The sequence below is a fragment of the Oryctolagus cuniculus genome, chromosome 19, assembly GCF_964237555.1.
Source record: "Oryctolagus cuniculus chromosome 19, mOryCun1.1, whole genome shotgun sequence".
Classification (NCBI taxonomy): Eukaryota; Metazoa; Chordata; class Mammalia; order Lagomorpha; family Leporidae; genus Oryctolagus; species Oryctolagus cuniculus.
Window position 1 is genome coordinate 41,763,593 of NC_091450.1, and position 26,082 is coordinate 41,789,674.

At 46.7% G+C, this 26,082-nt stretch overlaps 2 protein-coding genes and 1 non-coding gene across 3 annotated transcripts in view; all 3 read left to right on the forward strand.

Moving 5' to 3' along the window:
- Positions 1–1,445: 1,445 nt before the first annotated feature.
- On the forward strand, positions 1,446–19,385 carry ZNF655 (zinc finger protein 655). The gene is given in 5 exon segments (XM_017337864.3): positions 1,446–1,593; positions 2,545–2,707; positions 12,764–12,781; positions 12,784–12,867; positions 13,379–19,385. Coding segments are annotated over 4 exon segments (1,629 nt in total). The 5' UTR covers positions 1,446–1,593; positions 2,545–2,571; the 3' UTR covers positions 14,770–19,385.
- The window catches only part of ZSCAN25 (zinc finger and SCAN domain containing 25), a 49,120-nt gene continuing 25,607 nt past the window's right edge, over positions 2,570–26,082 (forward strand). Inside the window, exon 1 of the mRNA XM_008248913.4 lies at positions 2,570–2,707. The gene's annotated coding sequence lies outside the window, so the exon portion shown is untranslated. The remainder of the gene's footprint in view (positions 2,708–26,082) is intronic.
- On the forward strand, positions 9,929–10,062 carry LOC127491510 (small nucleolar RNA SNORA51). The gene has a single exon (XR_007920231.1). It is a non-coding gene; the product is annotated as a small nucleolar RNA SNORA51 (small nucleolar RNA).

Genomic DNA, 26,082 nt, shown 5'->3' on the forward strand with positions numbered 1-26,082 from the left:
AGAATTTTTTATATTTTAAAAGTATCTCTGGATTCAGAATATCATTGGTGCTTCCATCCACTGGTTTACTCCCCAAATGTCTGCAACAGCTGGGGCTAGGCCAGGCTGCAGCCAAGAGCTCCATCTGAGTCTTCCACACTGATGAATGGGACCCAAGCACTTGGGCCATCTTGGACTGCTTTCCCAGGCGTGTTAACAGGGAGCTGGATCAGAAGTGGGGCAGCTGGGACTGGCACTGGTGCACATATGGGATGCTGGCATCACAGTGGCAGCTTTACGCTCTATGCCATAGTGTGGGTCCCCAGGTGTCATATTTTTTAAAGACCCAAGGCTCCCTGGGAATCAGAGTGCCCAAAGGATTCCTGTCCCAGCACGACACACTCTCCCTCTCCATTTCTGTGTGGTTTAGCCTTCCCACCAGGGGCGGAACTGCCTTCAATCCTCCCTTCTCAGTCTCTTTTCCGTTTCTAACCTGTTCAGCCTACACTCCACCCCTCTCCCCAACATCTTTAGGAGATTCGGATTTCATGATTTTGTGGTCCAAATGTCAGCTGCACACCTCAATACTTGCCTCATATGAAGAGAGTTTAGAGAGCTTATGGGAGGGGACAGGCTTCTGGCATGATGGGTTAAGCTGCTGCCTGCAGCGCCAGCATCCCACGTGGCTGCTGGTTCAAGTCCTGGCTGCTCTACTTCTGATCCAGCTCCCCGGCTAATGGCCTGGGAAGGCAGTGGAAGATGACTCAAGTTCTTGGGTCCCTGCACCCACGTGGGAGACCCAGAAGATGCTCCTGGCTCTTGGCTTCGCCCTGTTCCAGCCCCAGCTGGTGAGGGCATTTGTGATGTGAGCCAGTGGTCATTTGGGAGTGAACCAGCAGATGGAAGACCTCTCTGTTTCTACTTCTCTCTGTAATTCTGTTTTCCAAATAAATAAAATAAATCTTTTTTTTTTTTTTTTTTTTTTTTTGACAGGCAGAGTGGACAGTGAAAGAGAGAGAGACAGAGAGAAAGGTCTTCCTTTGCCGTTGGTTCACCCTCCAATGGCCGCCGCGGCTGGCGCGATGTGGCCGGCGCACCGCGCTGATCCGATGGCAGGAGCCAGGAGCCAGGTGCTTCTCCTGGTCTCCCATGGGGTGCAGGGCCCAAGCACTTGGGCCATCCTCCACTGCACTCCCGGGCCACAGCAGAGAGCTGGCCTGGAAGAGGGGCAACCGGGACAGAATCCGGCGCCCTGACCGGGACTAGAACCCGGTGTGCCGGCGCTGCAAGGCAGAGGATTAGCCTAGTGAGCCGCGGCGCCAGCCAAATAAAATCAATCTTAAAAAAAAAAAAAAAAAAAAAAAAAAAAAAAAAAAAAAAAATTGGCGTGGAACTAGAGTGGCCCAGCCACAGGCCTAGCCCCGAGCCCCATCCGGGGCTTGTAGCCCAAGCCTCATCCGGGGCCCTCCCCCAGAGCCCGCCCTCCTCCACCCGGAAGTGCCACAGAGAAGCGCGGTCCTCCGGGCAGTCTAGAGCGGTCATAGGCAGGCTGAGGCGGCGTAGGAGCCAGTGTGTTTGCGACGCGACAGCCTCTGGGTCCTCCCCTCTGCTCGGGTGAGTTCCCCGAAGCCGGGTTTCGGTCGCGGGTGGGCCGGCCCCCTGCTTCACCTCCTCAGGAGGAGGAGGAAGAAGCGTCCCGGCACGGCCGACGGCGGCGGTTCCCGTGGCCCGGTGCGAGGGGCCCTGCTTCGCCCCGACGCCCTGCGGACCAGGGCCCCGCGTCAGGACCCGGTGACCGAGGCCCGGGGTGAGCCGGGTCCGTGAGGCCTGCCTCGCCCTTCGGGGACCGCGCCTGCCTGTAAAGGGGAAGTGGGTGGGGGCAGCGCGGCCCGAGCTCCGAGGGCCCTGGCGGAGGGTTGGGCGGGGAGGCCGGAGCCCTGCCGTACGTCCTTGGGTGTGAAGGGCACCCGTCAAACCTGTGCGGACCGCAGCGTTCTCCCTGCGTTTCTCTCGCAGGTTTGTGGGGGGAGGGGGCGGCCGGCCCAGCTCGGCTGAGTCTGCGAGGGTTCCGACCCCCACCCCCGAAGCGGTTTTGTTATTCGTTAAGCGCATTTAGTGATTTTTTAAAGAGGGCTGTTAGCAATTACCTACTAGTTCCTCAGGGGCCTGCTTCGGAAAAACAATGAGTAATCGGAACTGGCACGTTTCTCTGGGTGGAGGCTCGAACCTTGAAAGGTGGTCAATTTTTAAACATTTGAAAATCTCGCAGGAAACTTTTACATGATTAAATGGTACTATGTGGGGGTGGTTGTTTTTTTTTCTCTTGATACCCCAACTTGAAATTAGTGGAGGTCAAATGCATTTGCGTATTTGGATCATATGATTTGGCTTTTACGTATTTGAATACTATCCATCTTTCTGTTGTCTGTTTCAGGTGGTTAATCCTCATCAGCTAGTTTCTGTAGAGTATTTGCTGGATGGGAAATAGATGGCTCGGTCGTGAGACTATAAAATGATGGGATAGTTGAACTCCTGACAGTAACTTATCCTGATCTCCCCCCACAGTGATGGTGATTGCCCTCCGGAATAGGGATGGAGGAAATACCGCCCCAGCAAGCAGCAGAATCTCCAAGGGTCCAGTTTCATTCTTTGGAGAACCAGTCTGAGTATCTGTCCCCGGAGCCTCCGTTCGCGCAGGACACCGACATGGAGCAGGGACTCACTGGGGGTAAGGCAGAGGCAACACTTCCGGCCAGAAAAGTGGGGATTGTGAGAGGGGCTCCTGGGCTTGTTACGAGAAAGGCCGGGAACTCCGAGAAGATGATGGCGGCCCCTCGAGGGAGGACGGGAAGGGAGGGCCGGAGCGGCTGCTTGTCTCCTGGTCTGGGCCTGTCTGTTAAGGACAGCGCGTTTTGCTTTAAGAAGCAGAGCGGTAGCCACTTGCTCCCCTCTGGCTATTTTTTCTTCAGGCAACCTTCATTTCATCTTGGTTACCACAGCCAAAGTGATTTCTAAGGCTTGCTGCTTTCGCTACCTGTCTCAGTCCTTGCCTGGCTCTCATTTCCTCTTCATTCAAGGCCTTTCCCTGCCCTCCCGCCTGCCTTTCACTCTGGTTCTTTCCTTGGTGACTTTGTGTGCTTTACATGCTTTGCCGCCTGCCACTCTGTTGTGACCACAGCATTAGTGACTAATGTATTTTGGTTAAGAAAGCAACCAGTTAACTCCTTGGTTGAGCACACAATGCCCTTGGGAATGCATACATATCCTACATTGACTCTACAGTCAGTTTTTGGATGGTTGGTCTGTAATTTTCTTCCTCTGTCTTGTAAGAACTGGGTTGTAGATTGCTTATGGCCAGCACCTTAAATAACTTGTGTGTCAGCAACACAGATGGAGTACCCCAGAGTGCAGGGTGCTGTGGACCCCTGCAAACGTGTGGGAAAGGTTGTGGAGACTCCTGGGAGCTTTGCATACTGGTTGTCGAGACAGGGCCCATTTATGAGAGAACGCCTTTATGGAGTTTGTAGAACAGTGTCTGCAAAGGGGTCAGACATCTCCTAAAGTACCGTGGCCCTGGAGAAGTCACCACGAGTGTTTACGCTGTGTTCATTTTCCTGTGAGGGGAACGGCACGTCATGAGAATGAGGTGGAGATGAGATTTCGTAATGAGAGCCTGCATCGCAAGTCTAAACCTGCATAAGTAGGGCCTGGACGTGGTGAGCAGGAGCGGAGCAGACACACCCAGTGCCTGAGAAATGTTTGTTGGGTTTACTAGCGTGTTGATGTGGAGGAGGATCCTGTTGACCTCTTGGGCTGGAGCGGCCTCTTCTGAAAGGGAGCCCTGGGGAGGGGCTGCTCTCACTCTCCTTTCTCCTCCCTCAGCGCCACCTGTCCCCCAGGTGCCTGCTCTTCCCCACGAGGGAAGCCCAGGAGACCAGGCAGCTGCACTGTACCAGGTGAGCTGAGGCACCCTCCACCTCTCCTCAGGAACTGCTCGTTAAGTGTGGTCTCTCCCAATCCCATCTGCAAACCTTGCCTGGAAGTTTTTTCAGTAGCAGACCCCCTTTGGGGTACTGCTCTTCTTCAGAGACCCGGACTTCACACAAACCCCTTCCCATCTCCCCAGCACCACGAGCAAGCTTGTTGCTTCTTCCTTTGTCCATGGTTCTGTGATGGGCACTTACTTGATTTTTAAGGGTTGTGGGATTTATTCTCTCGGTTCTAATCTGTTCTCCCATCTCCCCGACATAAATGCACACTGGATACCCTATCATCTTCTTCATTCTCTGGCCATGGTGTTACAGTGGCCTCATTCCCCAGAGCAGCCAGAATGTGTTATTTCAGGAGTTTGTGACATTCGAGGATGTGGCTGTGCACCTAACTCGAGAGGAATGGGGATGCCTGGACCCTGTTCAGAGGGACCTCTACAGAGAAGTGATGTTAGAGAATTATGGGAACGTGGTCTCGTTGGGTAAGGACCATCTTCCTTATTATCCAATTTACCTATATCGATTTCTTTGCTTTTTTGAGTCGGTGAGAGGTCTCTGAGGAGGTTGTTAGGGTGTGGCTCAAATTTCAGGTCTTAGAATCTCTAAATCCTCTGTCTTTAAGGTCATCTCTGGGAAGGGTAGGTAAAGTTGCATTGGGAGTGTTGAGAAGAGATGTTCTGCTGATTTTCAGTTCATGTTCCCTAGTTTTGTGGGACATCCTGTTCCTTCTTAGCAAAGGGAACCTTGCTTGTGCTTTGCCTAAGTTCTCAACCTTCCCTGTCTTTCACTGCCCCAGTAGCTTGAGAATTTCCCATTTTCCTAAGGAGAAGAAGTGCCTTTTTTTTTTTTAAAGATTTATTTATTTGTTTGAAAGTCAGAGTTACACAGAGAGAGAAGAAGAGGCAGAGAGAAAGAGAGGTTCTTCATCTGCTGGTTCACTCCCCAACTGGCCGCAACGGCTAGAGCTGCGCCAATCTGGAGCCAGGAGCTTCCTCCGGGTCTTCCCATGCGGATGCAGGGGCCCAAAGACTTGGGTCATCTTCTACTGCTTTCCCAGGCCATAGCAAAGAGCTGGATTGGAAGTGGAGCAGCCAGGCCTCGAACCGGTGCCCACGTGGGATGCTGGCACCGCAGGTGGCGGCCCCCAGAAATGCCTTTTTTTAAAGGTAGACTCAAATTGTTGAGCAGACAAAAATCCTTGTTGTTGTACCTGTTGAGATCCCCATGTTCATCTCTGAGCATGTAAGGACTTGACTCAATGTGAGTACACCTCAGTGAGGCACCTAGATGGTAATCCCTCGGGCAGCAGCAGTCTGTTACTCTAACGCAAATGGGCAATTCTCCTTCTCAGAGAGAGAGAGAGAGAAATGGGTTGGGCTGATCTGAAGCCAGGGGCATGGGTTCCGGGGCCGAAGCATTTGGCCATCTTCCACTGCTTTCTCAGACCATAGCAGAGAGCTGGATCAGAAGTGGAGCAGTGGGGACTCAGACCTGGTCCAAATGGAATGCCGGCTCTGCAGGCTGCAGCTTTACCCCTTGTGCCTTGAACGCCAGCCCGGGGTAAATTCTTACACTGATCTCTCCTTTGTTATTTTGAACAGCACTGTTAGGCAGCTTGGATCAGGGTCTGTAGTGCTGTCAAGAAGTGTCAGTCGGGGGTTTCGAAGCCCCCTTGATGTGAGCATTGTTCTTTTTTTCACTTTTCTCTTTTTTTGGCCTTTTTTCTCATCCCTTTTCATGTGGGTATTTGTATTTACACTTTTTTCCTGCTTTGCCTATGCTAGTAGCATCCAGGGTGTTGCTTTGTCTCCCTGATTGCATTCAGGATTCACAAGTTCTTCTCTTGCCCTCAGAGAAGGTTTTTAGTGTGTGTTTTCTATTCCTGGCTCTTTGATCTTTGTAGGCATACTTCTCCGTCTTCCCACCACCCGGCTTCATAGTGTGAATTCCTGCCCGGCCCTGAGTCATACCCAGGCAAGTGCTTTCTCTGGAGAAACACTTGCAGTCCTTACAGCAGGAATCTCCAAGAGATGGTCCAAGTATCGGCTTCCCATCGATATTGTTCGTCCCTCCTCGGAAACTCCTTTTCCACGATTGTAAGATATTAAACTTGATTGATGGAATAGATGCTCCCCAGGATGCCACTACCATGTAAAATTTCAGTTCCTTAAATGACCTTTGTTAAATTTCTAATATAAGGAGCCAAAGAAACCTCCATTGCAACCAGGTACGTTATGAACCCAGTTCAGAAACTGCAGTTGGTGGTCATCTGCTTGTGTTCTGAGAAACCACAGAGTTCAGCTCCAGGTCTTCAGTTATGATCTTTCTTGTTATTTTGGAATGTGAAACATGTGGTGTGCCCCTCCTTTTCTGTAGCAAACACGACCTGACCCTCCTGTGGTCCCCTGGGCTTTCCTCATGTTTCACATCATAGTTTTCTCCTTCCTTGAAATCCCTCTGACACTCTTCAGGGTCATGCCTTCCTCCCCTGGATTCTCTCTGGTGCTCTACAGATTGATGGATTTATGGTACCTTAGCACTGTCCTTGACGGAGGGGGAAATGGGAAGGCAAAAAGTTAAATTCTTTTATTTCAGGGCACAAAAATGTATGAATGTATATTTAATTTTGTAAACTGTACACTGATATATATACATATATATAAAATTGTAAACTATTGTTCATTTTACCTAATTACAGAATTTCAAACAGCTACACCTGTCTACTTTTTGGAGTAAAAACTTTGTAGTAGTCTCACAGCACAGCCTGGTATGAAACTGGACTTTTTCCCATTTCCTCTGTTTTGTCTGCACACACAGGACATACATACATGCTCACACACATCAGGCACATACGAAGAAACTCTCCTATTCAGCTTGTTTTTGTGACCTAGTCAGTAGCATCTCCTTAGCAATTAATTTTTCTAGTCCTTGGGAAATCATTTTAATACTTGTGAGTTCAGCAGACTGCACCTGAAAGTAAGCTTATACATGTATTGATTTAACTTACTGTTTGGGGTTGTAAAATAAAGGCTTTTTAACTCAGTCCCTGATGTAGCAGCCTCACTTTCTGTTTTATATCTTTTCCGCATGGCAGTAGCCTTGAATCATGTTTATCACAGACATCAGGACTCTGGTGAATTGGCTTCCACTAGAAAGCAGTCAATATATACTGTATAAACAGCTGAGTACAAAAGTCGGCAACACATAGTTTTCATTATCCAGTTTTCAAAGAATATTCTAGTCATGATAATTGAGTAACCTGCTTGAGTGTTGTAACCAAGGGAAGGTAGCTGTGACTTAGTGCCAGATCTCACATGGGTCGGTGTGGTAGGTGCCCTGTTAGATGATGGTACTAGCAATTAGCTTATCAATTCTAGTTGATGATTAGTGGGTTGATAGATTGGGAATGTTAGGTATATATCTTGTGCTTTTTGAACTTGATATCTTGGAGGACAATAGTATGTTTCCACAGTTTTCTGTAGTGTGGCATTTACTATGTGCTGATCAGCCAGTATGTTACTGAATACTATGTGTGTATCTCTTATTTAGTCCTTACCACAACCCTGTGAGTAGATGATACTATTTTATTTCTGAGGAAATAGGCAGAGAAGTTAAATGATAGGCTTGGAACCCGAATCTGTCTCTGAAACCCTTTTCCACTCTTTTTTTTCCATGCTCTTTTCCACTATTTTGTGGACAAAATTCCAACCATATAAAGAGTTTCTTATGTTTTTGATAGGTTGTACTCTGATGACAAGAAAAATTCAAAATAACCATGATAAATTGAACAGAGAGGCCAGTTTGTACATTTTGGAACCATAAACAACATGCATTCAAGAAGAAATAAAACTGTCTAAATATACATTCCACTATAGCAGGTGTCTACAAAAGAATGCTGTTGTGGAGGTGAGATTTTATTTGTGTATTTATTAAGGACCAGGAAGAAAAGCATGAAGCTTTCGGGTGACTAAAATCTTGTAAAAACTCTAGTAAAAACAACAAACCAAATAATAAGATAAATTTTAAATGCTATTTTAAAAGACTATTAGAATAATCAGAAAACTCAAGATTTAAATAGAATCAAAGATTTGAATAAAAAACTAATTTTAATTTTAAATAGAAAAAATTTAAAGCGAGTATAAAAGATATTTATTTGAAATATGAAGTGACAGAGGGATAAACACAGAACTTCCATCCACTGGGTCACTCTCCACATGCCTGCAAGAGCTGGGACTGGGCCAGGCAGGAGCCAGGAGCCAGAATCTCCATCGAGGTCTTCCTGCATGGGTGGCAGGAACCCAAAGACCAGGGCCAGTGTCTGCCTCTGCTTTCCGGATGCATTAGCAGGAAGCTAGAATGGAAATGGAGTGGAGGTTGGAACTGGCGCTCTGATACTAGATGTTGACGTCACAGTTGGCAGCTTTGACCACTGCATCATAGCATCTACTCCATAAGTGCATACTTTGAAAGCATAGAATTTTGAGTTAAATTTTGAAAACAGTCATTCAGCTCAGTGGGAAGAAAACCTGCCATTAATGCTTTAGTTGACAGTATGATAGATTAGAAAGATTACAGAGTGGGGGGCCGGCGCCGCGGCTCACTAGGCTAATCCTCCGCCTAGCGGTGCCGGCACACCGGGTTCTAGTCCCGGTCGGGGCGCCGGATTCTGTCCCGGTTGCCCCTCTTCCAGGCCAGCCCTCTGCTGTGGCCAGGGAGTGCAGTGGAGGATGGCCCAGGTGCTTGGGCCCTGCACCCCATGGGAGACCAGGAAAAGCACCTGGCTCCTGGCTCCTGCCATCGGATCAGCGCGGTGCGCCAGCCGCAGCGCACCGGCCGCGGCGGCCATTGGAGGGTGAACCAACGGCAAAGGAAGACCTTTCTCTCTGTCTCTCTCTCTCACTGTCCACTCTGCCTGTCAAAAAAAAAAAAAAAAAAAAGAAAGATTACAGAGTGGGGCTGTACTCATTGACTAATATGTTGAACAAATTATTTGATCTGACATTTTCTTCATCTGTAAAACCTAAGGCTTTTTTGGGTTGTGCCAAGGATTAAATTGGGTTATGGATATAAGTGCCTGACTTGAGTTAGTTACCTAAATATCTTGGGAAGGACAGCAAGTGATAAGAGCTATAGACCAGATATTAAGTGTGATCAGATTATACCTTTTTTTTTTTTTTTTTTTTTTTGGACAGGCATTGTGGACAGTGAGAGAGACAGAGAAAGGTCTTCCTTTTCCATTGGTTCATCTCCCAATGGCCACTGTGGCCGGTGCACCGCGCTGATCTGAAGCCAGGAGCCAGGTGCTTCTCCTGGTCTCCCATGCAGGTGCAGAGCCCAAGGACTTGGGCCATCCTCCACTGCACTCCCTGGCCACAGCAGAGAGCTGGCCTGGAAGAGGGGCAACCGGGACAGAATCCGGCGCCCCGACCGGGACTAGAACCGGGTGTGCCGGCACCGCAGGCGGAGGATTAGCCTATTGAGCCGTGGTGCCGGCAGATTATTTCTTTATAGTAGAATTTCTTTAAATTGGATATTGATCAGACTGTTACTAGTGGTTTCAATTTTTGTTCTAAAGAGATTTACATTTCTTTGATACTAAATGATCTCTTAGATTCCTTTTATTTTTAAAGATTTATTTATTATTTGAAAGGCAGAGACAGAGAGAGAGAGAAGTCTTCCATCCACTGGTTCACTCTCCAGATGGCCACAATGGCTGGAGCTGGGCTGATCCAAAGCCAGGAGCTTCTTCTGGGTCTCACATGGGTGCAGGGACCCAAGGACTTGGAGCCATCTTCTACTGCTTTCCCAGGCCATGGCAGAGAGTTGGATTGGCAGTGGAGCAGTCAGGACTTGAACTGGCGCCCATGTGGGATGCTGGCACTGTAGGTGGCAGCTTTACCTGCTAATACCACAGCACCAGCCCCTTAGATTCCTTTGAATTTCATTAAGATTTTCATGGCGGCCTCCGGTGCTTACCACAGGCTGTGTTCTTACACTGACTGTATAGAAAGAGGAGGCAGAGCAGGCCTTCCCCATGTACACCTCAGCTCAGGCCTCATCATGCCTGGGCTGTATTGTGAATGGGGGGACAAGGAGTTGAGGGAAAAAAAGAAAAAGACTTCTATGACTAAATCCTCAGTATTCCTGACCATCCACTTTTTAATCTAACGAATTTTTTTTTTTTTATTTCTACCTTGTCCCCTGTTGTCAGTATACTTCTCTGCATGTCTGTATTTTGGAAGATTCAGTTCAGTCTTTTTTTCTAGAAGATTGTTTAAAGTCTGAGTTCTGAAATAGCACCGAGTTTGAATCTTAGGTTCACCAGTAACGACTTTGGGAAATTATTGGATCTCTCTGAATCTTAGTATTCATGTTTGTTCCTATCTGTCTGTGTTATGGTGAGGGCGAAAACTTGTAAAACTCTTGGCTTGGTACTTTGTACCTAAGTTCATAGTAAACCTTAATATTTTAATAATATAGGTGATTTTTAACCCTTAATCTGAAACTCTCTTCTGTCTTCTAAACTGCATTCTCATCACTAGCTGCCTATTAGGTGTTTTCTTTTATACTTTCCTACATTACTTTTTTTTTTTTTTTTTAATTAAAGATCTGTTTATTTGAGAGACAGGGTAACAGAGAGGGAGATCTTCCATCTACTGGCTCACTCCCCCAATGGCTACAATGGCTGGAGCTAAGTCGATCCTAAGGCAGGAGCCAGAAGTTTCTTTCCAGGTCTCCCACGTGGGTGCAGGGGCCCAAGCACTTGGGCCATCTTCCACTGCTTTCCCAGGCCATTAGCATGGAGCTTGATTGGAAGTGGAGTAGCTGGATTCCAGCTGGCACCCAATGGGATGCCAGCACCACAGGCAGAGGCTTAACCTACTATGCCGCAGTGCCGACCCCCCCATGTTATCTTTTTTTTTTTGAAGATTTATTTATTTGAAAGAGTTACAGAGAGACATAGAGTTCTTCCATCCGCTGGTTCACTCCCCAAATGGCTGCAACAGCTGGAGCTTAGCCGATTTGAAAGGCAGAGGCACAGAGAGAGAGAGGGAGGTCTTTCATCCGCTGGTTTACTCCCCAAGTGGCTGCAACAGCCGGAGCTGAGCCAATCGGGAGTCAGGAGCTTCCTACACGTTTCCCACAGCCAAAAGACTTGGCCATATTCCCCCGCTTTCCCAGGCCATAGCGGAGAGCTGAACTGGAAGAGGAGCAGCCAGGGCTCAGATGCTGGCGCTGCAGGCAGTGGCTTTACCCACTACCCCGCAGTGTTGGCCTCCCATTGTCCTTTTAAAATTGAGTACCTGTCAGTGTTTACATGGGGGCACAAAGTTGGAATTTGGTAAGTGGCTGATACAAGATATATAGTCTAGCTGCCAAAGAGTTTATAAATCAAGTAGAGATGATAATATCTGAAACATTTTAAAAATAAATCTATAAATGCCGTTATATGGTGACTTGTCAGGTAATGATAAGGGGACATTGAATGGAGAACAAATTTTTTTTTTGAGAGGGAGAAAAAGATTGCGACTGGCCCCAGTCCCACACTGACTAACTCCCCAAATGTATGGAATGGTGAGGGCTGGGCGTGGCAGAGCGTGGGAGCTGGGAACTCAGTCCAGGTCTCCCAGGTAGATGACAGGGACAGGGCCTAATTACTTCAGCATCTGCTGCTGCCTCCCAGGGTTTAAATTAGTAGATAAGGTGGAATCAAGTGCTGGGCAGGAACTCAAACCCAGGCATGCTAGTATGGAATATAGATGTCTTAATCATGGGGCCAAATGCCTGCCCTGAGAAAACTTTTTGGAAGTGATGGGCTTGAGGGAAACCTTGCATGTGTGCTTCTAGAAACTGTCTGGACTCCTCACATACAAAACTGCCATCTGACACTCTGTCCCCTCAGAAGCACACTATCTATTGCTGTGGCATTAAAAGAGAATGGATCCCGCCTGTTCATAATGTAAGCCGTGGAAAGGCCATTTTAAGTGTGGATGCACGTTTATTGCCCTTTCCTAGCTGTACTGTTTCAGTTCATGGTTTATAGCTGTCTGCAGTTATGTGAGGTCCTCGAGGGGATGGACCTTTTGCTTGGGCTTTCCTCCTTTGCCTACTTTGTACACAGGAGGCACTTCATGGGTGCTTGTCAAAGAAATGAGTGTAAGTGTCTTATGGATAGGGATGTGTCACATTATGTTTCCTCATGTGCACTGAAACTGAGTGTTTCTTGAGATTTGTCCTTGGAATATTCATTGTCTTAACTGATGCTGTTGCTACAGTTTAGCTCACCATGCAACAGGTGCTTGGGTTTCACCTTTTTTTGGTCCCTTCACATTATGTTAATGACCTACCTCCCTGTTAGTACTTGAAGACCAGATCTAATACAGATATTGATTTTCAGACTCAGTTGGAGAGTGGTAATAACTTTTGTGAAGACACCCATGCATAATTTCTCTTGTGAATGGTGTTTAAATGAATTTTTCTGCTTCAAGTTATTAATTTGCCCCTTAACAGAAATCTGAGCTCCTTGTTGAAGATCTTTACCTTCCTCACTGCAGGCCATTTTATTTATTTTTTATTTTTTTTAAGTTTATTGAAAAATGCAATAGAAGAAGCAAGACCAAATACATATCTAAACACTACAATCATTTCTCTTACTACAAAAGGCTCCAGGCCATTTTAATCAATGTCTTCTCAGAATTTACCTTCTCTCCCTATTTATCATTAAGTTAAAAGAGAAAGTGTGGTGTGACATTTTGGGATACACTGCCATATCCTATTTCCTTCTTTGTGAGCAGGATTTCCAATTTCCAAGCCTGTGGGATCTCCCAGCTGGAACAAGATCTACAGGTCTTTGATCTGGAAACTAAGAATAGAGAAGTCTTAAGAGAGGACTACTCAGGTGAGAGTAAGGCAGAATCAATCAGATGAAATTAGTCGGCAAGTGAAGTCCAATTGTTGAACCAAGCTGTGTCTGCTTTGGCACTCAGGGTGAAGAGCTCTGCCTGTACCAGAATGGAGAGCTCCTGCGTTGTCCCTGCAGTTTAGGTTGACCCTTTTCCATTTACTTAGCTCCTTATGCACAAGTTGTTCTAGGTCCCTGTTGAAACTGCTGAAATAAAATTCTTTTGAACTATTTCTCTTTTGAAGCACCTTGACTGGTTATCTTATACCGCTGACCATGCCCTGTTTCTGCCACACTCTGAATCATTTCCTACCTCACTGCTCCTGTTCATGCCTTTCCATTGGCTGTTGAGATTTTGCGCCTGTTTTTTTTTTTTTTTTTTCCAGAGTATTTAAACTTCTTTTAGCCTTGTTGATGCTGCATTATTTAGATTTTTCCTTTCGGGTTTACTTTTTCTAAGCACAGGGTACAGATTACATTTGCATTTTCTATTTATATATTGTATCAGATGGAGAGACCACAGAAGAAAACAAGCTGTTGATTCCTAAGCAGAACATTTCGGAAGAAGTACATTCATACAAAACAAGAGTAGGAAGACTCAAACAGGATATTGCCCACGTGCCTGAGACTAGAGAAGTGTATAAGTCTGAGGACAGATTAGAAAGGCTTCAAGAAATCCTAAGGAAATTTCTCTTCCTGGAGAAAGAATTTAGGCAAATAACAATCAGCAAGAAAACCCTCACCAGTGAGAAGAACAATGAATGTAATGACCCAGAAAAAAGCTTCAGTCTGGACTCCACCCTTGATACAGATCAGAGAGTTCTTAGAATACAAAATGTTGATGACAATAAATACGACACAGACTTCAACCAGAACTCAACTGCTGATAAACATGAACATGTAAGTCAAGCACAGAGTTTTCATAGTGACTATAAAGAAAGCTTAATGGACATTTCCCACTTTAGTAAGTGGGAGAACATTCCTACTACTGAGAAATCCTATAAATGTGATGAATGTGGGAAAACCTTCCATCAGAGCTCAGCCCTTACTCGACATCAGAGAATCCATACTAGAGAGAAACCCTACAAGTGTAAAGAATGTGAAAAATCTTTTAGTCAGAGCTCAAGTCTTAGTCGACATAAAAGAATACACGCTAGAGAAAAACCCTATAAATGTGAAGTATCTGATAAATCCTGTGAAGTGTCAGATAAATCTTGTAGGCAGAGCTCTGATATCACTCAGCATAAGAAAAGTCACTCCAGAGCCAAATCTTACAAATGTAACAGCTGTGAAAGAGTCTTTAGTCGTAGTGTACACCTTACTCAACATCAGAGAATTCACAGAGAGATGCCCTGTAAATGTACAGTGTGTGGCAGTGACTTCTGTCATACTTCATACCTAATAGAACATCAGAGAATCCATCATCAAGAAAAATCCTATGAGTATAATGAAAGTGAGTTAGCCTATGCTAAACATCAAGGAATTCATTTCAGAGAAAAGCCGTATACATGCAATGAGTGTGGAAAAGACTTCAGATTGAATTCACATCTTATTCAGCATCAAAGAATTCATGCAAGAGAAAAGCCACATGAATGTAATGAGTGTGGAAAAGCTTTCAGTCAAACCTCATGCCTTATTGAGCATCACAAGACACATAGGAAGGAGAAGTCATATGAATGTAATGATTATGAGGAAAGTCTTAGTTACAGTTCAGATCTTACCCTGCAACAAGAAGTCCTTACCAGAGAAAAAACCTTTGATTGTGATGCCTGGGAAGAGAACATCAGTCAGAGATCACACCTGGTTCAACATCAAAGAATCCATACCAAAGAGAAACCTTATGAATGTAATGAACGTGGGAAGACATTTACTCAAGTTCAGACCCCTTTCAACATCTGAGAGTTCACTCCTGGGAGAAATCATGTGTGTACTGAATGTGGTGAATCCCCTCACTCATAGCTCAGCCCTTATTCCACATCAGAGAGTTCACACCAGAGAGAAACCTGATTGCGATGACTGTACGAAAGCTTTTGCTGTTAAACTCTTCATTGCCTCCTGCAAGTTCATACAAGCAAGAAAATGTATGAATTTATTGAGTGTGGTGAATTCTTCCTGCTATTTTCATATCTTGGTCACAGTTGGAGAATTCACTGTGGAGTGGTTTCATTACTGAGTGTGAAAAAGTCATCATTCAAACTCTTGTTCAGTATCAAATTCATGCCAGCAGAAATGTTGTGAATGTAATAAATATGTGTGCGTGTGAAGAGATTCTGTCATAACCCAACAGTGATTCAGCATCAATCTGTGCCCAAGAAAAGTCATTTAAATACAGTAAATGTGGTCAGTCTGTCAGGACTTTATCAAGTCTTTCTTAGAATGTCTGTACCAGATGAGAATCTGATACAATGCAAATGAAAAATTGTCACTGTATCTTGGGCTTTACCTACCATTTAAATATTGGAGAGAAAATTCTTGATTATTTTTATGTGAAATTATTAGGGTTTAATTCCAATATTTTTCATTGCAGAAGAATTTAGTTAGAGGGGTGACTTGGTGAATGAAACTCAGTTTTCTCATGGCATTTTATTTAATATAAAGATATTCTAAGTGGTTATGTATATTTTATTTATAGAATTCATTTACTGAGCTCATTTTTGAGCTATTTTTATTTTAATATGACCTATAAACATTTTATTTTTCCTGAAATTGCTTCTTACTCAAACTTTCCTTAAGATATTGTTAATGCATCGATGTTAAAAACATGTCAACTTCTGGAAAGTAGATCAGTTAGCATTCTCTGCTCTTAGCCCAAGTTCTCTCCAAAACAGACATTTAGGCCTGCTCTTAAGCCACAATACTTGGATTCCTGTTGATTTTTTCATTCTTGTAAGCATCTTCAAATGATGATTTCCTCCTGGTTTTAAGCTTTTCACCAGCAGATTTTCTGTCCCTACTTGATGTTGCTGGTCTGGTGTTTTCTTTCCTAAAGCAAAGCATCTTTTTAAAGGAATTGAATTTGCACGTCCAGACCATCCTTATGTATGAAGGATTCTGTTTCCTTGAGTTTGTGGCTGACTAAACATTTCAACTGAATAAGGGTATCTATGAGCCAACAAGACTCCTTGGGGCCTGTCTATATTCATTCAGTGCCTATTCTGCATGTCTAAGTTTAGAATTCTTAATGTGCTTCTATTGAAGGCCAGCAGAATGCTCAGGTCTGCTGTTGATAGGGCAAAGAACATAAATGAGAAAAAACCAGAGTGTTTCGTAAGGGAATGCAGCCTTCCAACAAACATGTTGCTATCATGTAATAGCTCTAGAGACAATATTTCAAGAGAGTGGTTTGGATCCTTTCTCTGATTTCCCTTCATCAATCCAGGACAGTGTTTGAAATGTGGGCTTTGTGTATAATCATCATTTTTGTATTTTAATAGAATCTATAGTCCGTATAAAAGAACATGACTTTTTTGAGCGATAAAAGTGGTCACAGATGTTGTTAGCTCCAGAGAGTTTAGATCACTTTTGTATACCTAAAAAGAGTTCATGATTCTTTAGGTGTTGTCAAAGCATTTTATTATATTCATATTTTTCCATCTTAAGCTTCATAGCATTTTGTGAATAAAACAAGTGTTACTAAAATTCTAGTTGTCCAGCAGTTGAGGCTTTCATAGTTCAGGTGTTAATATTTACTAGGAATCCTCAGCAAATATATAAAAACTTACTGCTCATACTGTGAGCCTCTTATGGCTAACCTAGTATAGTTCTGCCACTGTATTTTACTCTGCTCCTATCCTAAGCACAGGATCTTAATCAGGGCAAGATAGGGATCTAAATGAAATTGACCTTGAAATAAAAACAAATGAAAAATGCATGACTTTTTTTCTGTCAAACATGTATACCTTATAGACACCACCAATCACCTCTGATGACTATGAAACAGGATTGATTAATCCACAAATAGAACATGTAAAAATCATATGTATGCTTTTTGCTTAGGAATGTTCTTTTGTACTTCCACTTGAATAAAGGTGTACTTGAATTTTCTGACAATCTGTTTCAAAGAAAATCTGAAGGCCTCAGCTAGAAGCATTTGGGAATCTTGGAATCACCTTCCTGACTGCAACTCAGATCCTCTGAAACTTGATTCACAGTAAGAGTTAATCATCCTAATTGTATTGATACCAAGCTTTCTTTTCTACAGACCTCTGGAATAAAAACTGATCGTATTTAAAGGGTTATTTAGTTGGGATGTTGTCAGTACATAAGAGTAAATCCTTCAAGGTTTCAGTAGAAGTAGGCAGAATATAAAACACATTTTTAAAAGTGAGAAACCAAAATAATGCAACTTACCTGTTTAAGCAGATGTTTAATTGGTTCAATGGAATTTATGCCCTTACTCTTTTTTTTTTTTTTTTTTTTTTTTTAAGGATTTATTTATTTGAAAAGTAGAATTACAGAGAGAGGAAGAGAATCTTCCATCCACTGGTTCACTCCCCAAATGGCTACAACATTCCAGGGCTGGGCCAGGCTGAAGCCAGGAGCCAAGAGCTTCTGGGTCTCCCATGTGGGTGCTGGGGCCCCAAGCACTTGGGCGATCCTCCACTGCTTTTCAAGGTGCATTAGCAGGGAGCTGGATCAGAAGTAGAGCAGTGGGGACTTGAACCAATGTCCATATGGGATGCCAGCATTGCAGGCATCTGCTTTACCTGCTACACCAAAATGCCTTTTTGGTCTTGAAAGGGGAGGGAAGAGAAGAAATCTAATAGGGGGATACTATTTTTTAAAAAATTTATTTATTTGAAAGGCAGAGTTACAGAGGGAGAGAGACGTCTTCCATCTACTGGTTCACGCCCCAGATAGCTACAGTGACTGGAGCTGCACTGATAAGAAGCCAGGAGCCTCCTCCGGGTCTCCCATGCAGGTGCAAGGACCCAAGGACTTGGACCATCTTCTGCTTTCCCAGGCCATAGCAGAGAGCTGGATCAGAAGAGGAGCAGCCGGGACACGAACTGGTGCTCATATGGGATGCCGGTGCTGCAGGCCACGGCTTTAGCCCACTATGCCACAGTGCTGGCCCTGGGACACCAAATTTTTTTTTTTTTTTTGACAGAGTGGACAGAGAGAGAGAGAGAAAGGTCTTCCTTTACTGTTGGTTCACCCTCCAATGGCCGCCGCGGCCGGCGCTCCCATGGGGTGCTGGGCCCAAGCACTTGGGCCATCCTCCACTGCACTCCCAGGCCACAGCAGAGAGCTGGCCTGGAAGAGGGGCAACTGGGACAGAATCCGGTGCCCCGACTGGGACTAGAACCTGGTGTGCTGGCGCCGCAGGTGGAGGATTAGCATATTGAGCTGCAGCGCTGGCCTGGGACACCAATTTTATCTACTGTCTCTCCACCCACCTACAGGCACATGTATGTATGTATGTAGATATTTAAGCTCAGTTCTCACAATCTTTTAAGGGCACCAGCTCCATTTTGTAGAGGAAGTGAGGGGTAGAGAAGTTAAAGAACTTGTTAGCGTTAAAGAACTAGTAACTTGTCAAAGCAAATTAGCTCAAACTCAGTTCTGTTTGAGCCAAAGCTTCACAGCATCGTGATGGTACTCTATACATCTGAGAATCCAGAGCTTTCCTTTCATAGCTCTGTTCCTTATCACATCCCCAGTGTTTCACTGTTGCGTTTGCAGCTGATTCCAAAGGTTCCTGGAGCTCTCTGGGATACTAGCAGAGAATATGTTGAAGTTAATTTAAGGAGCTGGTCATACCCCTTCTTGAAATAACTTCATAGTAACAAGTCAAAACTCCCAAATTCACGTCTCCTGCCAAGACACCCTGCTCCCATCACTAGATTGACGCTTCCATTTCTTCGTGCCCCAGATGTGTTCTTATTTTGCTGCTAAGAACTTGGCTGATGACATGGATCTTCACCAAGATTTTTTTTTTCTTTACCAAGATTTATTATCACCTCTGGTTATAGTGTAAGAGGGTCTTCAAAAAGTCCATGAAAAAGTGTCTTATGAAAATATGCATGTATTTCAAACACTTTACAACAAAAAAGTTAACCTTTTAATTCCATGTTCATGAGCTTTTTGAAGAATTCTCACATAGGAAGTAGTGGAATCTCAGAAGGCATTCACGAGCAGACGTTTAGCAGTGCAGGACTAGCCTGGAGGAGGGACCCGGGATTTGAGAGCTTTCCTGTGGCTGGACACAATGGGAGGCGTCCTGGGCTGCGCGGGAGCTGCTCCTGGCAGCTGAAGTCCACAACCGGACGGCTGTCTCTTCTAGCATTCGCATCATAAGGCATCACCTCTTGCACTCGCATCAAAATACCGGTGTGTGGAGGAACTGATGTTCAATCCAGGACTGTAAGATGATTGCAGATAGTGCCCTGTACAAGTGAAAAATGCTGGACTTTTAACTATATTTTGCTAACATCTCCCATTGTCTTCACTTGTAAAAAATGGTTAGCCTTCTGTACTTCATTTATGTTTATAAATTTACAACTTGGGCATAACTGAAAGTGTCTTGTCTTTTTTTTCCTCTCATTTGCTCAAGTTACAAATCCCCGCACACACGCACTTCATCCTGCACGGGTAGTTTGAGGCCCGGCCGTGGTTTGAGCAGGCCAGGCTTCAGATGCCGCCTCCTGGCCTGCACGTGCAGCTGCTGGCTCCTGAGCTGGCAGGAAATAGGCTTGCGAGGATCCCTGAGAGAATGTTGGTTTAAGGGCTCTGTTCTCTTCAGTTTCACAGCAAACCCCTAATACCCGTCCTCCCCGCATCACAGGGGCCTGTGGCGGATCTGCTGGCCTGACAGGCGTGTGGATCTTCGCCCCCTCTCCAGCGCCCCGCAGAGGCTGGTCTTCATGTCCACGCTGCGGGCCCTGCAGGGTCAGCCCGGCCTGCGGCCGCTAAGGAAAGCAGGGCTGGGCGGGAGTCACGGGGAGGGCGCCCGGGGCTCCCGGACGGTGGGACGGGGAAGTGGGAGCAGTCCCTCCGGCAAGGCCGTGCACACCCGCCCGGCTGTGGACTTGTGGACTGCGCTCCTCCGTGGCCCTCGGGAGCCTGCGATCGAGATGAGACCTCCAAGCCGCCTAGACGGGACCCGGAAGTGCACGCGGACCCCCGGGGATCCGCGCCTCTGCCGCGGAGACCGCGCCGTTCCTCGCCTCGGAGCGCCTGGGGCGCGGTGCCGGGGTGAGTGGGCGAGGGCGGCGGCTCAGCGGGAGGACGCGGAGGGCGTGGGCTGCTGGTGTGGGGCGGCGGGGGTGCGAGGCCCCCTGCGACTTGCGTCCCTGCGGCCAAGGGCGCGGGTCAGGGCGTCCACCTTTCCTGGCTGGAGGAAGAATGACGCTGGCCTCCCCGCGTCTGGGGGTGCCTTTTGGGGCGGCTTCACCCACCATCTCTCTAATGTCTGTCCTCTCTCCCCCCTTTCCCGAAGTGACTGCCAGTCCCTTGGGTCTCGGTCTGAAGGAGTTTAGGAGAAGATGTTGGTGTTGAGGCAGCACAAGCTGGAGTAGACCCCGTGCCTGGAGGAGCTGCCCACGATGTCCCTGGAGTCCACGCGCCTCCAGAGCAGGATCCTCGAAAGAGCAAGGCTGCGGAGCTGACCTAGCTGACTTACCCTCTGTCTTCCGAGTTTATTTGTTCTTTCAAAGCAGCGGTCCCAGACCCAGTGGGCAAGATTAAACTTGCACGTGGGGTCGTCCTGGAGCAAGACTGCTGGCTGTTTTGGTTTTCGTGTTTTTAAACCAGAAGTTCTGGCAGGCGAATAAAGCCTGTAGCTGGTGTTTCCTCCGTGTGGAGCCGTCCTGCGGCAACGCTGCAAAGCCCCCTCACTCCGGCTCCTGTTAATTTGCTTGGTCGTTTAGAGAAACACTGAAAGCTGTGTGAATAAACTAGTGAGCCCAGAAGTGTGTCCCATACTCCAAGAACCAGGAACAGAGGGGGGTCCACTCTGCAAACTCTCCATCACTAGGGAGATACACTTTTCTACCCAAGACAGACGTTCCACAGTACTTCCTTGTCTGTGGAATGCAGTAGACAGCTATGTGCTGGTGGAAAATGCGGTTAAACTGTTCATGTCATTTTTTATGTCAGTCCGCCATCATGTCATTACCCGGTATAAGGTCATTTTTAAAAATGGAGTTGAATTATTTAATTGTGAGACAAAGGTTTAGAAAATCCACCTCATGGACTTGGCAATGACTTGTTAAGGGGATTTTCTTTGACACATTTAGTTTCTAATTATGGTTTGGGCTTTTTTTTTTTTTTTTTTTTTTTTTTTTAAGGGCGAGAGACAGAGCTCCCATCTGCTGGTTCACTCTTCAAATGCCTACACAAGCTGGAGTAGACCAGGGCTGAAGCTGGAAACCGGAAACTCAGTCTGGCAGCCATCACTGGTACTTCTCAGGATCTGCTGGAAGCTGGAGTCAGGACCCAGAGTCAGAAATCAAACCCACGGACTCCAGTGTGGGAGGCAGGCGTCTTAATGACTAGGCTAGTTGCTTGCTCCCCAGGTTACTGTTTAGCTCAGCGAGTATTCATTGGGAGATTATTATGAGGTGCAGAGACTAGATTGAGAGAAAGCCTAACTCTGATCCACCCACAAACGGTTAATTTGGCATTGTCAACAATGAAACTCTGTGAGACAGTAAGCAGCCTTGAAGTTTATAAGCGATCAGTGCGAATTGGATATTGGCCCAGGAAGCCTTAGAAGAGCAGGAGTTTGACCTTGAACAGAAAGTAATAAAGGAACCAGGTGTTACATGAGGGGAATGAAGCCTTGCCAGGTTCCTTCTAAGATTCCAAGTGCCCTTGTTAATCTGCCTACAAGACTTGCTTACTCAAAGTGCCCGCTGGCTTCACATACTCCACAAGCCACATTCATCTTGCCGCCTCATAAACACATCAAGACTGGTGTATGCACAGGGGCATGCTGGAGACGCCCTAGCCACCACTGTGCCTCTGTGTCCTTTCCCCGCTCGCATCATCGTCTGCTGTGTTCTTGGCAGTCCCAACCCCACACATCCCGAGGTTCACGTGGGATGTCAGCACCACGGGAAGTGGCCCCACTGCTGCACAGGGCGCGGTTCTCCGTGGAGCTTCTGAAGACGACTCAGGGCTGTGAGGGAGAGAACACACAGATGTGGGAGATGTGACTTGATGGCTCAACAGTAGGCGCGGTTGGCATGATCACCTGTGCTTCCGGTTCTCACCACTTGTGATGGTTTTCTCAGCTGCTGTTCAGTTCTCAGTGCAAGGCGCTGCTGCTCTTCCATCCAAGCCAGTTTTCCGAAAGTTAACTGGCTTCACTCTGAACGCATTTTTTTTTTTTTTTCCAGCCCTTACTCTCTGGACCCCTCAGTATTTTCTGTTTGTGAGCACTCCTTGGAATGCTCCTTAGTTTTGGAAGTGTCACTTTTTCCTGGTCTGTTTCTTGCGTTCTTAGAGCCTTTACCTGCTCCTGTTTCTCCAGCTGGTTCCTAACACTAATTTTCCCCAAGACCATTCTCCCTCATCTCTCTGGTTACTGTCATACGTTGCCTTGGCTGCCGGCTCACTCCTGAATACCAGATGTTCCTAGGCGTTCGTAGGTGCGTTTCTGAGCTCATCCTTTCTGACACCTGCCTGCCTTCCTGTGTCTGCCTTGGTTAACCGGAGTCCTTCCCTCCATGTTCAGTTGGTCACCAAATCCTATCAGTCCCTGCCCCCGTACCACCACCAGGGAAACCTGATTGTGTCATCTATCGCTGCCGCTTCTTTTTCCCCCTCTCTAGGCTGTCCTCCACACTGCTGTCAGAATGAACTGCTTTGGAATAAAATTGGTTGTATTATGCTTTGCATGCAGGGTGAAGTTGAAAATCCCAAGTGTGGCTTGTACGTGTCTATTGGGGTGGGCACTTATATGCCGCAGTGGTTAAGATGCTGCTTGGGATGCTGACCCCATATCAGAGCCTTGGTTTGAGTGCCAGCTCCGCTCCTGATTTCCGCTTCCTGCTGACGTGCGCCCTCAGAGGCAGCAGGTGATGGCTCAGGTACCCATGTGGGAGACCCAGATTGAATTATTGGCTCCTGGCTTCAGCCTGCCCATCCCTGGCTTTTTGTAGGCATTTGGGGAGTAACTTGTGGGTGGAAGATCTATATCTGTCTGCCTTTCAAATGAATAATAAAAGAAAAAAAAAACTCAGCAAAACTATTTAAAAAGTATTATCTGACTCTTCTGTTTCTCTGCTGTATATCCTATTGCCCACCCATAACATATACATTTTTTTAAAATTTATTTTATTTATTTGAAAGATAGAGTTACAGAGAGAAGTAGAGACAGAGAGAGAGAGAGGTTTTCCATCTGCTGGTTCATGCCCCAAATGACGGCCAAAGCTGAGCTGATCCAAAGTCAGGAGCTTCCTTCTGCGTCTCCAATGTGGGTACAGGGGCCCGAGGACTTGGGCCATCTTCCACTTGCTTTCCCAGGCCATAGCAGAGAGCTGGATCAGAAGTGGAGCAGCCGGGACTAGAACCGGTGCCCATATGGGATGCCAGCATTTCAGGAAGTGGCTTTACCCGCTACGTCACAGTGCCGGTCCCAGAGGGCTTTTTACAAATAGTCTCTTTGGGACCTCCGATGATTTATAACTTCTTTTAATGGGGTAGAACTTCCTTTTAGTGAATTGTTGGGAAATAACAGGGTGCGTTGTTAAGCAGCTAATGAGTGGGGTTGGAGGAAAAGAAATGGGAGACATCTGGAGATCGAGGCATTTAGAGAAGGGGTAAACAGAACGGGACCCACATAAAGACATATGTGTGGGGCCGGCGCCATGGCCTGGGATAGCAGTGGAGGATGGCCCAAGTGCTTGGGCGCCTGCACCCACATGGGAGACTAGGAAGAAGCACCTGGCTCTGGTTTCAAATCGGTGTAGCTCTGGCTGTAGTAGCCATTTGGGGTGTGAACCAACGGAAGGAAGACCTTTGTCTCTCTCTCTCTTACTGTCTGTAACTCTACCTGTCAAATAAAATCTTTCAAAAAAAAGAAGACATGTGTTTGCGTGCACACATGTACCCCTAAACATACATCAAGGGGCAATGGTGGCCGGCGCCGCGGCTCACTAGGCTAATCCTCCGCCTGCAGCACCGGCACCCCAGGTTCTAGTCCCGGTTGGGACGTCGGATTCTGTCCTGGTTGCTCCTCTTCCAGTCCAGCTCTCTGCTGTGGCCCGGGAAGGCAGTGGAGTATGGCCCAAGTCCTTGGGCCCTGCACCCCATGGGAGACCAGGAGGAAGCACCTTGCTCCTGGCTTCGGATCGGCGCAGCTCCGGCCGTAGCGGCCATTTGGGGGGTGAACCAATGGAAGGAAGACCTTTGTCTCTGTCTCTCTCACAGACAGTGTTGCTTAGCATGGCATGGGGTGAGGAAATGTCGGCACTCGAATCCCATTGAAACTGATCGGGATCAGACTCGAGGACATTAACAGCGTCAGCGGGAAGGCAGAGACAGGATCAGGATGTGCATTGTGGGTAGAAGCAGCTGGTTTACTGAGTGGGTGTGAGGGCAGTGAAGGGAGGCACTAATGTTGTCATATCCTTCCCCTACTGTTACTTTGAAAAGTGTTACAGAACAGTTATAAAAATATATCAAATACTCATATAACAAAAAAGAGGAGAGGTTTAGGTGCATTTGATCTTAAGAGACTGGTACAAGAACTTCTGGGAAATGTCCTTTGAAATAACTGCAGATCTGTGGCTGGTTCATAAATACTTCTCATCTCAGTAGATGGGAGTACCATCTCCCCAGCTGCTCAACCCAGGGAGGAGCCTTTGTCTGTGTCCTGTCTGTATCTGTCAGTAGCCCTGTTGGCGTGACCATGGTCATTTCTCAAGATCTGAGTACTGCCGAGCACCTCCTCTCTACCGCCTGCATCCAAGTCCCCGTCACTCTCGCCAGAATGCTTGCGACAGCCTCTTGGCTGATTGCCTTTCTCATCCTTTTGCCTCCCTGCATCCTCTACCCAACATTGCAGCTGGCGAGGAACCACTAGATCTCGCCTCTTCCTCTGGTCAAAGCCCTCCAGGAGTTTCCCATCTCACTCAGTAAGAGCCTCAAACCTCTTGAGAGACACCTCCAGCGTTCTGTGGTCTCTCATCCCCTCACGGTGTCTCTGACCTCGTTTCTTAATCCTCTTCCCCTTGCTCACTTCTTCCAGCGACACTGGTCTCCTCCAACACCCAAGACCTTTGCACTTGCTGGTTCTTCCTGTGTGTAATGCTCTTTCCCAAGATGCCCTTATCTCCTTAAGTCTTGGCTGACATGTCGTTCTCCTAGTGAGTCTTTGACCATGGCGTTGAAAATTACAGCCCTGTCCCCACCCCTGCCCACCCCTATAGGCACTCTAATCTTTGGTCCTTGCTTTTTTTTCTCTATAGCACTTTCATCACTCTGGTATAGGATGTGATTCACATAGTTTACTATCTGCAACCCCTACTTAAAGGAAAGGTTTTAGCCGGCAGGATTGTTGTCTGCTTTGTTTCCCAACGTATCTCAGAGCCCAGAACCATCTCTGGCATGTTGCTGGGGCCCTGTGAAATGTTCTGAGTGAAAAAGAGGAGGAGGGTTGTAGGGGAAGGGTCACCTGCAGCTTCCTGGAGAGAGCAGAGGACTTGCAGGACCAAATACGCCCAGGAGGCTGTTAAATCTGAGGGCAGGCCAATCAAAGGCACATCCTCTCTACAGCCAGGCCTCAGCATGTCAGCATGTTGTGGGAGAGAATGACTGCGGTGCTGCGCCGCGCAGTGGAGGCTTTATGGGGGGAAGAAGATCAAACAGGGCTGAGAAGACAAGCAGGGGCTTGGGCATGGAGACACAGAAGAAAGCCTTCTTTCAACATTTGCCCAAGCCAAGTACGGGGGGCAGCGTATTGCTGTGTGAAGTATCCCAAGTGCAAACGGAGGCACGTACACACTTACTCTTCACCGGACAGAACTGATGGAGATTTCGTCTTCTGTCTGCTTGTTTTTCAATGAATCCAGATTTGGCAAGTTTAGAAAGCACTAGAGATTTGTTCTATAACAGGGTAGCCACTACCCACAGGTGGTTACTAAATTTCAGTTAATTAAGATTAAATACAGGATGGGGCTGGTGCTGTGGTACAGCAGGTTAAAGCCCTGGCCTGAAGCGCCGGCATCCCATATGGGCGCCGGTTCTGGTCCCGGCTGCTCC